The sequence below is a fragment of the Capricornis sumatraensis genome, chromosome 6 (genome assembly GCF_032405125.1).
Source record: "Capricornis sumatraensis isolate serow.1 chromosome 6, serow.2, whole genome shotgun sequence".
Lineage (NCBI taxonomy): Eukaryota > Metazoa > Chordata > Mammalia > Artiodactyla > Bovidae > Capricornis > Capricornis sumatraensis.
This window is the reverse complement of record NC_091074.1, coordinates 9,134,037-9,151,586: the sequence shown is the minus strand read 5'-3', so window position 1 is coordinate 9,151,586 and position 17,550 is coordinate 9,134,037. Positions and strand designations below refer to the sequence as shown.

At 47.1% G+C, this 17,550-nt stretch overlaps 1 protein-coding gene across 1 annotated transcript in view; it reads right to left on the bottom strand.

The window, feature by feature from the left end:
* PALLD (palladin, cytoskeletal associated protein) overlaps positions 1 to 17,550 on the bottom strand; it is a 369,544-nt gene that overhangs the window by 212,642 nt on the left and 139,352 nt on the right. Inside the window, exon 3 of the mRNA XM_068974720.1 lies at positions 3,180 to 3,358. Within this exon, the coding sequence (XP_068830821.1) occupies positions 3,180 to 3,358 (179 nt within the window). The remainder of the gene's footprint in view (positions 1 to 3,179; positions 3,359 to 17,550) is intronic.

Below are 17,550 nucleotides of genomic sequence, written 5' to 3'. Positions count from 1 at the left end.
AGATGATGGAGTACACTGGACGTGAGCACACACTCTGGGTGTTCCTGTCACTCCCACTGCCCCTAGATGGGACCATCCAGTTGCACGAAAACAAGCTCAGGGTTCGCACCGATTCTGCACTACGGTGAGCTGCCTGATTATTTCATTATATATCACAATGTAATACTAACAAGGAAATAAAGTGCACAATAAATGTGATGCACTTGAATCATCCCAAAACCACCCCCACCCCTGACCCTCAGAAAACTGTCTTCCACAGTACAGGTCCCTGGGGCCAAAAGCGTCGGGGACTTGAGCACCCAGGGTACCACCGTGAAACTGTTGACAGCGGCTCCTCACCGCCCACACACTGCTGGGGGAGTCCATTTCCTTCTCCCTTCCCAGACTTTGTCCCCTGGCACCGTACTCTGTCTCCCTCTGCAGGGTCTGTTTTCTCTCTTGGACTATTTTCACAGCAGGGAAAGGAAGCCTTTCACAGAGACTCTAGTAAGTCTACTATGAGAACCAACAAGCAAACAGACGGCAGAGAGCAGCCTGACCCCGTGCTCCTGTCCAAATTCCGGCCCCTGCCCTGTGGCATCTGGGCAGGACCTCTGGGCACCACCCAGGCATCCCCACGTTTCCTTCCACGTCCGAGGACCTCGGTGCACCAGTCCCTCCAGTGCTCACGGCCCCTCTTGTTGAAATCGCCATCAGCACCCGTACCTGTGTGTCCTTGTCCTTCGCGAGAGACCTCCCGCAATGGGGGCCCGAGTTGGCCGGCTCTCCCTCCCTGCCTCCTCAAACACTGACCTGCTCCACCCGCCCAGGGCCCCCGCTTTGCTCCCTGGTGCACCCAGGTGGGGGGTCATCCTCGGCTCAGACGGTCCACCTGGTCCTGTGCCCTGGGCCACCATCTACCTCCTGAAGCTTCCAGGACACGTCCTCACCCCGGGCAGTAACTATACCCACACATCCCCCTGCCCACCTGTGTCCACTCGGCTGTCTAGAGGGCCATGCACACAGGTCACCCACTCCCCTCTGTGCCCAACTCCCCACCTTCCCATCTCACTGATGGGCCACGTCGTCCACACCAGTGGAGAAGCCAAAACCCCTGGGTCTGCTGGTTGCCGAGACCCCTCAGCCCGCACCTGCCCCAGCACGTGGCTGTGGAGTCCGACCGCCTCTCCCTCTGTCTACACAGCATGCTTCCCCAGTACCACCATCTTTCCTCAGGCCTGCTGCAGCCCGCGTCTTACTGGGCTCCCGATTACAAGCAAACTTCAGTTTAAAAACAGAAATCGGGTACTCTGACTTTTTACTGTAAACCTTCACTGGTGATGAGTTTACGTAGAGTAACGGCCAGCTTGCCGACGGCGCCCACAAGGCCCCACATCCCGTGTGAGCTGGCCACCGCCCGGCTGCCCCCTCTGCTCCAGGACACACTCGCTGCTCCTGCGGAGACCCCCCGACCCATGCCCCCACATCTGGCGCACCTTCCCTTCGGCCTTCCCAACACTCTCTCTCAGAGTTGGGACTGAGGGCAGACGCCACCCCTCAGAAAGACCTCCCGACTTTCCCCTGCCACCTCTGCTCCCTTCCAGGCTTGCTGGGGGCAGGCCCTTCCCCTCCTGGAGCATTCCCGAGCAAGGGCAGAGGCCTAGCCTGTCCAGCAAGGGGCCCCACCCAGCACCCAGACCTCTGCCTGCCCTACAGGGGCCTCTCGGGGAGCACGTGGCCACTGCCCCAAAGCTCAGGGATGTCCTGAGACGTTGCAGACGCACATCCCAGGCCCGCGCTGGATGGGCTGATGACCAAGTGGCCCCAAGACCCTGAGTCCCCCTGTGTCTTCCTCTGTGGCTGCTAAGAAGGGGTCACACTGCCTGGGGCTAGTCCTTGAGGCTCAGGTAAGTGTGTGTGTGTGTGTGTGTGTGTGTGTGTGTGTGTGTGTGTGTGTGTGTGTGTGTGTGTGAGTGTGTGTCTGTGACAGACAGTGTGTGTCTGTGTTTCTGTGTGTGCGTGAGAGACAGAGTGTGTGTGAGGTCTGGAGCTCTGCGAGTCTCCCTAAGCTGCAGTTTCCCAGCCACAGAACGGGGTGATTTTCCTAAGCACTAAATGAGATAATCCATGTAGAAATGAAGACCAGTGCCTGGTTCCCACCCAACACACGGAGAAAAAGTTATCACTGTTCTTAAGCTGAAATTTTCTCACTACCATTCTAAAATTTCACGCACAAGACAGTGAGATTTAGACAGTTTCCAACCAGTAGGCCGTTACACTTTTAGGGATGGTTTTGTTGAGGTTTCTGAATGTATAAGAAATTTCCTAGACTCTGGTAACCGGCCCCAGAAAGCAACAGCAACAAGGTTCAGGAAACAACAGAGACACCCCAAGCCTCATGGAGTAAGGAACGCAGAACCATCCTTTCCATTCAGTCATAAGAGGAGCCCAAGAGTTTGTGTGAAATTCTCTCCCATCTCATGTCATTATTCTTAGAGGTATAAATACACCAAAATCAGGCTTTAAAAAAGCTATTGCCCTGACTTCATGGGGGCAAGGAGCAGTTTCCTACAGCGCTTTCCAGGAGGCTCTTTCATCTTATTCCACCCAGACCACTCCTCCCATTAGCACCAGGATCTGAAGCTGGACCCGTGACCACACGTGGCCAGTGTAACTGGGGGTGTTTCCCCATGTTAAGTAGCTCATGCAGGGACCCCCAAGGCAGAACAGGACTGCAGTGTGGGGGGCTGCCATGCTAAAGACCACATTCAGTGAAATCAAGTTACAGACAATGGCATCCAGGGTCAGACCCTGAAAGAGGTCTATAATTAATAAAAACAAGAATATTCAAAAATATTCAATCCTTTAACTTTCCCATGAATGATATCCTAAGTCTTTAGAGCTGAACATTGGTTGACAGATCTAGTATTTCAGTATGTTCCCATTCTTTATCTACCAGAGAAACTAAAAATAAGTCGGATATTTAGTGTTAAAAATTTAAGTTCATGTGGCTGAAATGGTTTAAATGAAAAGGAACAAACACTGACATCAGACATCATGGATGCATGCCCAAGTGTCAGAACAATTTCATTTACCCATAAAGCTTCTGGGACAACTGAGGTTTGATTCATGAAGTTGGAAAGTCACGTTCATAAGAAGTGATGGGTCCCCTCTCACCCACACCCTGCACCCCTGGGTACCTTCGATGAACACCTCGGCAGAGGTGCTGTCGGAGCCGCTGGGGTTCGTGGCCAGGCAGGTGTAGCGCCCCGTGTCGTCCTCGAAGGCCTCGGCAATGATCAGGGTGTGCAGGTCACCCCCGTCCCAGAGGATCTGGATGTCCGGACTGCTGCGTAGCTCAGTCCCCTCACAGAACCATCTGCCGACCAACAGGAGTTGCAGGATGGGAGGGAGAAAAGGAAACGAGAGGTTTACAACAATAAAGCACTGGCAAGAGGTGAGAGGCTGTGTAATGAGATGCTTGTTTGATAAAAAGAGACTCGAGTTCCTGATATCACTGAACACTGTTACATTTGGGACCATGAAATGCATGGCTAGACTGCTCCCCTGGGTCTTCATCATAAAGCGTCTTGTAATTTCATCAACCTGGAACGAAGGGAACATTATCAAGCTGGGAAAGCGCCAGTTACAAACTGAAAGGAACACAAATTCCAAGGGCCTTATAAATTTTTTATCACTAATGCCTCTTGCACCTGTTACAATTTCATCTACTGTTCTTCTCTAGAAAAAAATATGAAAGTGACAAGAACATGGTACTCAAAAGATGTGATATGTCCAGGGAGACTGAGGGGCACACTACAGCCCCGGGCAGCAGCGTGCCTGCCAAGCTGCCAGCTGGGCAGATTAATAACCCCCACACCACTGCTATTTGGAGACCTTTCCAGCGGCACACCCAGTGGTGTGGGCAGGGGCCATGGTGGGCTGTGATTCATTCTTGCCGGTCTTACCCCTTTCCATCTGCTGGGTCTATGATGTGGGAGGCAGCAAGAGGCCAGACCATTTTCATGAGAGTTCCTCCTCACATGCCAAGCACCTCAAACTCTCAACAGGATTTTTACCAAAAAAATAAAATAAAATAAAATAATGAAGCTTCCCTAACCCCCTCCCCTCAAAATGAGATTTAAAGAAATATGAAGGAACATCCACCAACAACTAAAAGGACTGACAACTGTCCAGTTAGCTCCTAATCAGCATTAGAGATTTTCTCAGTCTGAAGCTCTAGAAAATTCTTTGGACTTGGCCTCCTTTTCATGTCGCTGAAGACTAGCCTTTTCTGCCCTTAGACAGCATACTATAGATATCTGTCTGTATTAAATCCAAAAGCACAGGTAATAAATTGAAGAAAGCAGGGAAAACCACTAGACCATTCAGGTATGACCTAAATAAAATCCCTTACGACTATTCAGTGAAAGTGAGAAATAGATTCAAGGGATTAGATCTGATAGACAGAGTGCTTGATGAACTATGGATGGAGGTTCGTGACATTGTACAAGAGGCAGTGATCAAGAATATCCCCAAGAAAAAGAAACGAAAAAAGGCAAAATGGTTGTCTGACAAGGCCTTACAAATAGTTGTGAAAAGAAGAGAAGCTAAAGGCAAAGGATAAAAGGAAAGATATACCCATTTGAATACAGAGTTCCAAAGAATAGCAAGAAGAGATAAGAAAGCCTTCCTCAGTGATCAATGCAAAGAAATAGAGAAAAATAATAGAATGGGAAAGATTAGAGATCTCTTCAAGAAAATTGGAGATACCAAGGGAACATTTCATGTAAAAATGGGCACAATAAAGGACAGAAATGGTCTGGACCTAACAGAAGCAGAAGATATTAATAAGAGGTGGCAAGAATACACAGAAGAACTATACAATAAAGATCTTCATGACTCAGATATCACAATGGTGTGATCACTCACCTAGAGCCAGACATCCTGGAATGCAAAGTCAAGTGGGCCTTAGGAAGCATCACTACAAACAAAGCTAGTGGAGGTGATGGAATTCCAGTTGAGCTATTGCAAATTCTAAAAGATGATGCTGTGAAAGTGCTGCACTCGATATGCCAGCAAATTTGGAAAACTCAACAGTGGCCACAGGACTGGACAAGGTCAGTTTTCATTCCAATCCCAAAGAAAGGCAATGCCAAAGAATGCTCAAACTACTGCACAGTTGCATTCATCTCACACGCTAGTAAAGTAATGCTCAAAATTCTCCAAGCCAGGCTTCAACAGTATATGAACCATGAACTTCCAGATGCGCAAGCTGGATTTAGAAAAGACAGAGGAACAAAAGATCAAATTACCAACATCCACTGGATCATCAAAAGACCAAGAGAGTTCCAGAAAAACATCTGCTTCTGCTTCACTGACTATGCCAAAGCCTTTGATTGTGTGGATCACAAGAAACTGTGGAAAATTCTTCAAGAGATGGGAATACCAAACCACCTTACCTGACTCCTGAGAAATCTGTATGCAGGTCAAGAAGCAACAGTTAGAACTGGACATGGAACAACAGACTGGTTCCAGACAGGAAAAGGAGTACATCAAGGCTGTAGGGGAGAAGGCAATGGCACCCCACTCCAGTACTCTTGCTTGGAAAATCCCATGGATGGAGGAGCCTGGTAGGCTGCAGTCCATGGGGTCGTTAAGAGTTGGACACGACTGAGCAACTTCACTTTCACTTTTCACTTTCATGTACTGGAGAAGGAAATGGCAACCCACTCCAGTGTTCTTGCCTGGAGAATCCCAGGGACGGGGAGTCTGGTAGGCTGCCGTCTATGGGGTCACACAGAGTTGGACACGACTGAAGCAACTTAGCAGCAGCAGCAAGGCTGTAGATTGTCACCCTGCTTATTTAACTTATATGCAAAATACACTATGAGAAACACTGGGCTGGATGAAGCACAAGCTGGAATCAAGATTGCCGGGAGAAATATCAATAACCCCAGATATGCAGATGACACCACCCTTACGGCAGAAAGTGAAGAAGAACTAAAGAGCCTCTTGATGAAAGTGAAAGAGGAGAGTGAAAAAGTTGGCTTAAAGCTCAACATTCACAAAAGTAAGATCGTGACATCTGGTCCCATCACTTCATGGCAAATAGATGGGAAAACAATGGAAACAGTGACAGACTTTATTTTTTGGGGCCCCAAAATCACTGCAGATGGTGACTGCCGCCGTGAAATTAAAAGACACTTGTTCCTTGGAATAAAAGTTATGACCAACCTGGACAGCTTATTAAAAAACAGAGACATTACTTTGCCAACAAAGGTCCATCTAAAAGCTATGGTTTTTCCAGTAGTCATGTGTGGATTTGAGAGTTGGACCATAAAGAAAGCTGAGTGCTGAAGAACTGGTGGTTTTGAACTGTGGTGTTAGAGAAGACTCTCGAGAGTCCCTTGGACTGCAAGGAGATCCAATGAGTCCATCCTAAAGGAGATCAGTCCTGGGTGTTCATTGGAAGGAGTGGTACTGAAGCTGAAACTCCAATACTTTGGCCACCTTATGCGAAGACCTAACTCATTAAAAAGACCCTGATGCTGGGGAAGATTGAAGGCGAGAGAAGGGGACAACAGAGAATGAGATGGTTGGATGGAATCATGGACTCAATTGACATGAGTTTGAGTAAGCTCCGGGAGTTGGTGATGGACAGCAAGGCCTGTGTGCTGCAGTTCATGGGGTTGCAAAGAGTTGGACATGACTGAGCAAATGAACTAACTGAACTGAAAGGTAATAAGACAAACCAGTCTGCTAGTACTCAGTAACCACAGAAACTATACTAAAAAAAAAAAAAAAAAAAAAAAGACAAGCACAGGATACTTAGAAAAGAACAGCTATGACTTTGGGAATTAAAAGCCATTTGAAAAACCAGCCAATTGAGCAATCATGTAATGCAAGGCATACTGCTTTTGAGGCAGTTGAGAAGGGCAGTATTCCTTGATTCTGGGCAGTTGGTGGTTTCCTGTTTCCAAAAAGTCCTGGAGAACATTCCAGCCTAGAACCGTCTTCTAGCTGCTTCCTCTTTGCTCTCTCCACAGTCACAATCCAGGGCCTCACTCCCAAGGACTGACGGTGGCTTCAGTATCGCTCGACCTGCAGTCTTCTCATTGGCCTTGTCATGGCTGGCACGCCGAGGGCTCCTTCTCTGGCCTGTCAGGTGAGTGCATTTGGCCCTGCCCTGCATGAACCGCCCCCTCAGCTTCGGTCGCTATGGTCCGCGTTCCTGTAACTTGGGCCCGGCTTCTTCTGTCACACTCCCGCAGCATCCTGCCTGGATTGCTTGTTCCCGATGCAGCCCTCAAGCATTTCCTGCTTCCCCTCTCCTCTCAGGAGCTCTCTCCTCACCCTCTGTGCTCATCCCACCCTGGGGCTACTCTCCCCACAACCAAGGGAACGGTGCCTTCAGCACATTGAAGTCTCCAGAGCACAGGCTGGCTGGGTGCCCTCCGTGTAAGTAGCACTGTGCTAAGAGCCAGAGGCCCTGGGAGGGGTCATGCCCCACGGACTCTGGAACCAGCCAGAGTCTAGGTATCTGTATGGCACCTCGAGTGTGTTAACCATTCATAAAAAGATAACTGTCAAAGGAACAATGGAGCATGAAAAACATGCAATAAAGGTTTAAAAGAAATGACAGTTAATCACCCTGGTCAGACCTGCTCCATGGGGACAGCTCGGCTGGCCACCCCAGCGGAGCGGCACCCTGATCTCGTGCAGCATACTGCCTACAGGGCCCCGCCAGTCTCCCCATGGCCCTGAGCCAGGAAGTGGTTTTCATGTTTTTAACGGTTAGGAAAAACTCAGAAGAATAATAGTTTGCGACATGTGGAAGTTACATAGAGGACAGATTGAGAGTCTGTAAGTTTGAGGAAGAGAAACTAAAGAACCTCTTGATGAAAGTGAAAGAGGAGAGTGAAAAAGCTGGCTTGAAACTCAACATTCAAAAAAAAACTAAGATCATGGCATCCAGTCCCATCACTTCATGGCAAATAGAGAAACAGTGGAAACAGTGACAGACTATTTTCTTGGGCTCCAAAAGCACCGCAGATGGTGGCTGCAGCCATGAAATTAAAAGATGCTTGCTCCTTGGAAGAAAAGCAATGACTAACTTAGACAGCATATTAAAGAGCAGAAACACTACTTTGCCGACAAAGGTCTGTCTAGTCAAAGCTATGGTTTTTCAAACAGTCATATATGGATGTGAGAGTTGGGCCATAAAGAAAGCTGAGCACCAAAGAATTGATGCTTTTGAACTGTGGTGTTGAAGAAGATGCTCGAGAGTCCCTTGGACAGCAAGATCAAACCAGTTACTCCTAAAGGAAATCACTCCTGAATATTCATTTGGAAGGACTGATGTTGAAGCTGAAGCTCCAATACTTTGGCCATATGATGAGAAGAGCTGACTCAATGGAAAAGATCCTGATGCTGGGAAAGATTGAGGGCAGCAAGAGAAGGGGATGACAGGGGATGAGATGGTTGGGTGGCATCCCTGACTTGATGGACATGAGTTTGAGCCAGCTCCGGGAGTTGGTGATGTACAACAAGGAGGCCTGGTATGCTGCAGTCCATGGGGTCACAAAGAGTCAGACATGACTGAACAACTGAACTGAAGTTTTGGGGGCTCAGAGCCGTGCCCCTGCACTCACCTGGTGTCCATGGCAGCCTTCATGCTGCAGCGACACCTGGGTCATTGGGACAGACTGCATGGCCCACAAATCCTGAAACGTTACCATCCGGATTTTATAGGAAAACTGTGATCCCTGGGCCAGCGGCATCAGCACCATTTGGGAGCTTGTTAGAAATGCAGTATCTCTGGAGGTCCCTGAGAAAAGTAAAAAGAGAGCTACCTATGACCTAGCAACCCCACTCCTGTGCACCCATCCAGAGAAAGCTCTAACTCCACACAATGCATACACTGCAGCACTCACTGCAGCAAGATTCACCGACTGTGAGCCTCAACGCCCACCGACAGGCGAATGGATAGCGAGGATGTGGTACACACACACAGTGGAGCCTTATGAGTCTCAAAGAAGAGTGAAACAATGCCGTCTGCAGCAACACAGCACGACCTGGAGATAAGCGTGCTAAGTCAGGCCAGAAAGAGAAGACGGGTGCCATACGGCATCACCTGCATGTGGAGTCCACAGTATGACCCAAATGCACCTGCCTACATAACGGAAACAGAGAACAGAGCTGCGCTTGCCAAGGGGCAGGGCTGGTGGAGAGTTGGATTTGGAGGGTGAGATTAGAAGACGTAAGCTTTTATACACGAGGTGGATAAACAACAAAGTCCTACTATATAGCACACAGAACTATATTCAATACCCTGGGGTGAACCATAATAGAAAAGAATGTAAAAATGTGTGTGTGTGTGTGTATATATATATATATATATACACACACATATAACTGAATCATTTGACTGTACAGCAGAAATTAACACAACGTTAACATACTTTAATACAAAGTTAAAAAAATAACTAAATTTAAAACAATGCAGAATCTAGAACCTCACCCCAAAGCCACTGAGACAGCTTGGACCTTGGTGATTCACACGGACATAAGGGGTGGAAGTTCTGGTCTGCCACGAGTGGGCCATGCCAGCCTGATCACAGGGCCCCAGCTCTCCCCTGAAGGGCCACGCTTCTTGAGCACAGACACCAAACTGCGTGTCTTAATCTCTGACTCTCTGCACACAAGTGCCCGTGAAACTGCATTGCTTCTCTCTCCTCTACAATGCAAAATGTATAGCATTATTCATTTGGCAATTGATATTATAATCATTTTCTACCCTCTGTGTTGTTTCTTTATACCATTATTTGAGGCCTAATACATTTATGGCTTACTTTCCCATCCAGAAAATGGACTGTTTTTCACTAATCCATAGGGTACTGTCACAGTCACAGCATCCTGGCAAAAGACTAAGAACATTTAGTCTTCTTTAAAGAGGGAGAGTTAACAGTCGAGTCTGTTGATTCTATTTTGACCTTAAAGTCACCCTCCACTAAATTCTTGTTGCAAGTACAGCTTAAGCTACAGGGTAAATACACAAAATCGGTGCAACAAAGGTGTGTGTGGGGGGGGGTGGGGAGATACAGCCCAGGTGTGACACTCTGTCCCCTCACCCCCGTCCTAAGGCAGACGTCACTAAGGGTCACAGTGTCCTCAGCCAATGAAACTAAGGGTTACAGTGTCCTCAGCCAATGAAACCGAGTGCCTTGTGGTGGCAGGTCTCATAGCAACCGAGGTGCAAGTCTGCAATGAAACACGCCTGCCATCCTCACCTTGGTCTCCTTCTAGAAAATACACTGGTTTTCCTCCAGACCCTGAAACCGCCTCTCTTCATTAAGAGTGGAGGGTGGACAGAGGGTTGGGTGCAGAGGCAGCCTATGGACACGTGACCTGTGCTTAGTGCCTGCTGCTGCGAAGTCACTTCAGTCGTGTCCGACTCTGTGCGACCCCATAGACGGCAGCCCACCAGGCTCCCGCGTCCCTGGGATTCTCCAGGCAAGAACACGGGAGCGGGTTGCCATTTCCCTCTCCGATGCATGAAAGTGACAAGTGAAAGTGAAGTCGCTCAGTCGTGTCTGACTCTTAGCGACCCCATGGACTGCAGCCTACCAGGCTCCTCCGTCCATGGGATTTTCCAGGGGAGAATTCCGCTGAAGGATGTCTGCATGTTTTCTCATCCCGTTTCTAACATCTGGAAGCCACTTACTCAGTGGACAGGACAGTGCACTGGGAAATCAAATCCGACTATCTGCACACCCATTCTGTACCTCCAAGTCTCAGCTTCCGGCATACTACTAAGCTGCTAGTATAAAATCGGTAAAACCTTCCATACAAGCTCACAGTTAGGATGAGGAGATGATAGAAGATTTGGGAGCTGTGATAGCTTTTAAGAGCTTATCTGATACAAATTAATGGAAAGAGCATGAATCTTTACTAACTGCCTATTACATGCTACATGCTTCGCAAACATGGCCTGGTTTTATCTGCCATCAACCTTGTGAAGTGGTTTGTTACTGTACTGAAGAAACAGGCCCCTCCCATTTATCCATAGAACACTGACAATTGAACACAGATTAAACTGTGTGTTTCAACTGTCTTCAACTGTATCTTTCATTGTATTCAATACTTTTAGTTTCCTCTCTCATCAAGCTTTTAAACCTATGGATAGAAACAAGCTGTAATGAGGTTTCCTGGTTCTTTCTTTAATCTTGATGCAGTCACTAAGCAGCTATGTAATTGCTACACCACAGCTGCTGAGGAGCGAACCTTGAACCTCAGTGAGCACGGTAAATCCCCAATCAAAAGTATTTAGACTTGCTCAAGTCAGAGTAAGCCAGTTGAGACCGGCTGTCAAACTCTAAGGCCATAAACAGGGTATGAAAATAAGCCTGTATTAACTAAGAATAAAATGTAAACAGGCTAGCAGATGCAATCTCATTCATTCATTCCCTCATCAACCAATTATTAATTCAACCAGCAAAGGGCTCCCTGGACTTAAATTCCAACATAGAAGCTGACCACGGTACAGACAAATAGAGTCAAGGAATTCGATCTGATAGACAGAGTGCCTGGAGAACTATGGGCAGAGGTTTGTGACATTGTACTGGAGGCAGTGATCAAGATCATCCCCAAGAAAAAGAAATGCAAAAATGGAAAATGGTTGTCTAAGAAATCAAGGCTATGGTTTTTCCAGTAGTCATGTATGGATGTGAGAACTGGACTGTGAAGAAAGCTGAGTGCAGAAGAATTGATGCTTTTGAACTGTGGTGTTGGAGAAGACTCTTCAGAGTCCCTTGGAATGCAAGGAGATCCAACCAGTCCATTCTAAAGGAGCTCAGTCCTGGGTTTTCTTTGGAAGGAATGATGCTGAAGCTGAAACTCCGGAACTTTGGCCACCTCATGCGAAGAGTTGACTCATTGGAAAAGACTCTGATGCTGGGAAAGATTGGGGGCAGGAGGAGAAAGGGACGACAGAGGATGAGATGGCTAGATGGCATCACCGACTCGATAGACATGAGTTTGGGTGAACTCTGGTAGTCGGTGATGGACAGGGAGGCCTGGCATGCTGCGATTCATGGGGTCTGAACTGAACTGAACTGAACTGAACTGAACTGAGGAGGCCTTACAAATAGCTCTGAAAAGAGAAGCTAAAGGCAAAAGAGAAAAGGAAAGAAATACCCATTTGAGTGCAGAGTTCCAAAGAATAGCAAGGAGAGATAAGAAAACCTTCCTCAGTGATCGGTGCAAAGAAATAGAAGAAAACAGTAGAATGGGAAAGACTAGAGATCTCTTCAAGAAAACTGGAGATACCAAGCAACATTTCATGCAAAGATGGGCTCAATAAAGGACAGAAATGGTATGGACCCAACAGCAGCAGAAGATATTAAGAAGAGGTGGCAAGAATACACAGAACAGTACAAAAAAGATCTTCATGACCCAGTTAATCACGATGCTGTGATCACTCATCTAGAGCCAGACATCCTGGAATGCAAAGTCAAGTGGGCCTTAGGAAGCATCACTATGAACAAAGCTAGTAGAGGTGATAGAATTCCAACTGAGCTATTTCAAATCCTGAAAGATGATGCTGTCAAAGTGCTGCACTCAATATGCCAGCAAATCTGGAAAACTCAGCAGTGGCCACAGGACTGGACAAGGTCAGTTTTCATTCCAATCCCAAAGAAAGGCAATGCCAAAGAATGCTCAAACTACCACACAATTGCACTCATCTCACATGCTAGTAAAGTAATGCTCAAAATTCTCCAAGCCAGGCTTCAAGTATATGAACCATGAACTTCCAGATGCACAAGCTGGATTTAGAAAAGACAGAGGAACAAGAGATCAAATTACCAACATCCGCTGGATCATCAAAAGAGCAAGAGAGCTCCAGAAAATCATCTATTTCTGCTTTTTTGACTATGCCAAAGCCTTTGACTATGTGGATCACAACAAAGTGTGGAAAATTCTGAAAGAGACGGGAATACCAGACCACCTTAGCTGCTTCCTGAGAAATCTGTATGCAGGTCAAAAAGCAACAGTTAGAACTGGACATGGAACAACAGACTGGTTCCAAATTGGGAAAGGAGTACATCAAGGCTGTGTATTGTCACTCTGCTTATTTAACTTATATGGAGAGTATATCATGAGAAACGCTGGGCTGGAGGAAGCACAACGTAGAATCAAGATTGCCAAGAGACATGTCAATAACCTCAGATATGCAGATGACACCACCCTTATGGCAGAAAGTGAAGAACTAAAGAGGCTCTTGATGAAAGTGAAAGAGGAGAGTAAAAAAGTTGGCTTAAAGCTCGACATTCAGAAAACTAAGATCACGGCATCTGGTCGCATCACTTCATGGCAAATAGATGGGCAAACAGTGGAAACAGTGGCTGACTTTATTTTTTAGGCTCCAAAATCACTGCAGATGGTGAATGCAGCCATGAAATTAAAAGACGCTTACTCCTCGGAAAAAAAGTTATGACCAACCTAGACAACATATTAAAAAGCAGAGACATTACTTTGCCAACAAAGGTCCATCTAGTCAAGACTATGGTTTTTCTAGTAGTCATGTATGGATGTGAGAGTTGGACTGTGAAAAAAGCTGAGTGCTGAAGAATTGATGCTTTTGAACTGTGCTGGAGAAGACTCTTGAGAGTCCCTTGGACTGCAAGGAGATTGAACCAGTCCATCCTAAAGGAAATCAGTCCTGAATATTCATTGGAAGGACTGATATTGATGCTGAAACTCCAATGCTTTGGCCACTTGATGTGAAGAACTGATTCATTTGAAAAGACCCCGATGCTGAGAAAGATTGAAGGCAGGAGAAGGGGACGACAGAGGATGAGATGGTTAGATTATATTGTCGACTCAATGGACATGAGTTTGAGTAGACTCTGGGAGTTGGTGATGGACAGAGAAGGCTGGCGTGCAGCAGTCCACAAAGTCACAAAGAGTTGGACACAACGGAGCAACTGAACTGACCGCGGATTAACTGGGTTTCTCATCTCACGAGAAAACTAGTAGAACAGAAAACAGAGAAGCAACCACAACTACAGGCATTGGCTCATGTAATGAAATTAGGTCCTTCCAACACATGGAAATAGGAACCGCTTCAAAAATCTCTAAAAATTGCTTCGTATTGTATGCTTAGTCACTCAATCGTGTTCAATTCTTTGTGACCCCAGGGACTGTAGCTCAGCAGGCTCTTATCCCTCCAGGCAAGAATACTGGAGTGGGTTGCCATTCCCTTCTCCAGGGGATCTTCCCCAGCCAGGGACTGAACCTGGGTCTCCTGCACTGCAGGCAGATTCGTTACCACTGAGCCACCAGAAAAGCCCGAAGATTCACTGTAGCTTCTCACGTATAGATTCAGCTTGTTCTGGGGCTCCGCAACCGCGCCCCCCTCCCCACCGCGCCCCAGGTGGCGCTAGTGGTAAAGAACTTGCCTGCCAATGCTGGAGATGTTAAGAGATGCAGGTTCGATCCCTGGGTTGGGAAGATCCCCTGAAGGAGGGTATGGCAACCCACTCCAGTATTGCCTGGAGAACCCCATGGACAGAGGAGCCTGGTGGGCTACAGTCCATGGGGTCGCAGAGTCGGACACAACTGAAGCAAAGAAAGCAAGGGGCAAGCTAAGCAGTAAGGTCCCTCGCTGGATTTTTCCACCTGGAGGACTGAATAGATTCATCTTGCTCTGGATAGAATACTTGGGCTGAAATTAATCTATTAGAGACGGGATTATATTGATGGACTTCGTGAGTCTTGAAGTTTCCTTTTTACTCAAAAATGATTATAATACATAGAAAAAAAGGACTGCAGTATTTAGAGCTCTGTAAAATGGCATGTTTCTTCATATTATTCTGTGCTGGGATTTTGAAATCAATGATGTTTTAATATACAAATACCCATATATTTCTTTTTGCTGCAAAATGTCTTTTTTCCAGCCTAAACATGGGACAGTGCCAGAAATTCAAGGTTCCTCTTATGGTACTGCAGGATGTGGGAAGACTGAAATTTGAGAAGGTGTTTTACCCAGAAAAGCTTACTATTTAATTGTTCACTTTCTACGTTTCAAGGGGAGGTGAGCTGTAAGCCTGACTTGGCCTGAGTATGATGCTGGCAGAGAGGGCCTGCATGTGACTGCAGCCCTGGGAAGCCTCTGCTTGGGAAGGGAGTGGGGAGGAGGATAAGTCACATCAGGGGCACTGCAGCTGCTTCTGAGCGAGCGGCTGCCTGTGGGGACCACCAGTGGTTTCCGTCTTGGACAGCGTAAGGCTCACCTCCCCTGTTTCCTGCCCTTCTGCCCTGGGCATCTGGCAGCCAGCCTCAGAGCGGCACACTGCAGCTGGCTGTACGTCTGGGAAAGCTCAGAACACAGTCCTCCGAGACTGAGGAACAGTGCTGATCTTTACGACAATAAATCCAACGGCTAAATGAGAGGAACTAACAAATCCACTGGCCAAGCAGAGTTTATACTTCTCAGCACGGGAGATGGATAGTTTATGTTAAAAAAACCCCACATATGGCACCACTCAACTTCCACACTGACTAGTATCTATTCTGATAGTATCACTTACAAGGAAATATATATTTTAGGGACTGAGAGTTTTTTGGGTTTTCTTATTTTTTGTACCACAATGATGTGCCACGGAAGTTTTCTGCATCCTGAATTTTAAACACGCAGTTTTTAAAAAGAACAAATCTGACTTATTAAACTTACAAAGTCTCATCAACGGATCTTGACTAATACCCCCCAACTCAGACAAGGAAAACAGTAACTCTCTGAAGTCAGTGAATTGAAACAGTGAGAGCTTATGAAATACACACCTTTAAAAATGGTTGAGTTATCATTTTCTCCTATAAACTTAGGCTCAAGGGCAAGACAAGTTATGCTCAAAGATTTCTGCTTTGCTTCTCAACTCCACTGATCTGTACTTCTCAGAAAAGTGTGTGGTGATCATGTGCGGGTGCTCAACTGCTCAGCTGTGCCCGACTCTTTGGGGCCCTATGGACTGTAGCCCACCAATCCTCTGTCCATGGAACCGTCCAGGCAAGAATACTGGAGTGAGTTGCCATTTCCTCCTTCTGGGGATCTTCCCGACCCAGCCATCAAGCCTGAGTTTCCTGCACTGCAGGCGCATTCTTTACCCTGAGCCTCTTGGTAAGCCCGTCTGTGGGGACCACATGCCGGCCAGTTGGGCCCACAGCAGTCCCTTCAAAGCGCAAGCAGCCACATGGCCTTGTGGAAGCACGTCTTGGGAGTAAACCAAGGAACCAGTTTCTTTAATGCTAACAGAGTGGAAATCAAGGGTGGGGAAGAGCCCAGAGACAGGAGTGGTTCTGCAATGACTGTTTTCCAGGAGCCCTTGCTCCCTAAGGAAAGGGAGTGCTCTGCCCTGAGGTGGAGAATCAGCAACACGGAACCGGCAACCTCTGCCCAGGATGAACCTCGCTCATGCTGAGCTCACAGGCAGGCTGGCCGCAGACATCCCATTTTATACATCTTCAGTTAAGCAGCAATTAACTTTTACAGAGCATTTTTTGTCTTGTCACCAAAGATTTCTTAATTCTTTACATGTGTTCACATGAACCGCAAGACACGCCATGTTTATTCTGTCGAGTGGATTTATAGGCAGACCAAAGTGAAGTTAGTCCTTGGCTAAATTTACTATGGCTATAATTTCATGACCGCCTAGCTCGAAGGCCAACAGCTAAATCTGTGTGGACAACAGATGTACTTTAACCTTATGGTCCAAAAGAGACCAATAAATAGATGGATGTCTTGAAATTTAAAGCACAGGAAATGATAATAGATTCTGAACCAAATAGGTTCTGAACCAAAACCAGACTCAAACCAAACAATTCTTACCTTTAATCATCACTTTGTCTCCCAAGATGGGAAGATTAAAATAGAGGAGGACCAAAGAGCTCAGATAAAACAGAACCTAGAGAATGACCTGACCTTGTCTTGTTCTGACCGTGAGAGGTCGCCTCACGTCTGGATGCTGTGCGCAGACAGATGTTTAATCACAGTCCTGAGACACAACTATGAAAAAGGCAAGTGGGATCCACACCAAGTCTGTGAGCTGCCAGGAGCTGTTAAACTCTCAGGCTGCTTCTAATCAGTTCCACACTGTGGAATTAGTTAGAGGCTTAGGGTTGGCAGGCCACAGTCCGGTTCTGGTTCCACCTGGTCCATAGACTGGCCCAGCTGAAGGAGACCCAGTCCTCCTCTCTTCGGGGCTGAGTTTCCTTGTCTGGGTCTCCTCCTAGGTGTCCCTAGAAACTACTTCTGCTGCCAGTGGGCAGATACCGTTGAAGAGGATTCTGGGGCCAAATAGGTTTTTAGATCACCAGGGGAAACGGAGTTCAACATCTGTCTTCACTACAGAACTTTTTAGAACTCTGGGCCAACGTGCACTTTCCAGACAGAAAGATGGCCGTCCTACTGGATCACAGAACACACACTCTGAGGATTGGGCTGAAGGACCAGCATGACGTGGACACAGACTGGGCTGAACTGTCACTCGGTTCCCCACTAACTCTCCAACAGTG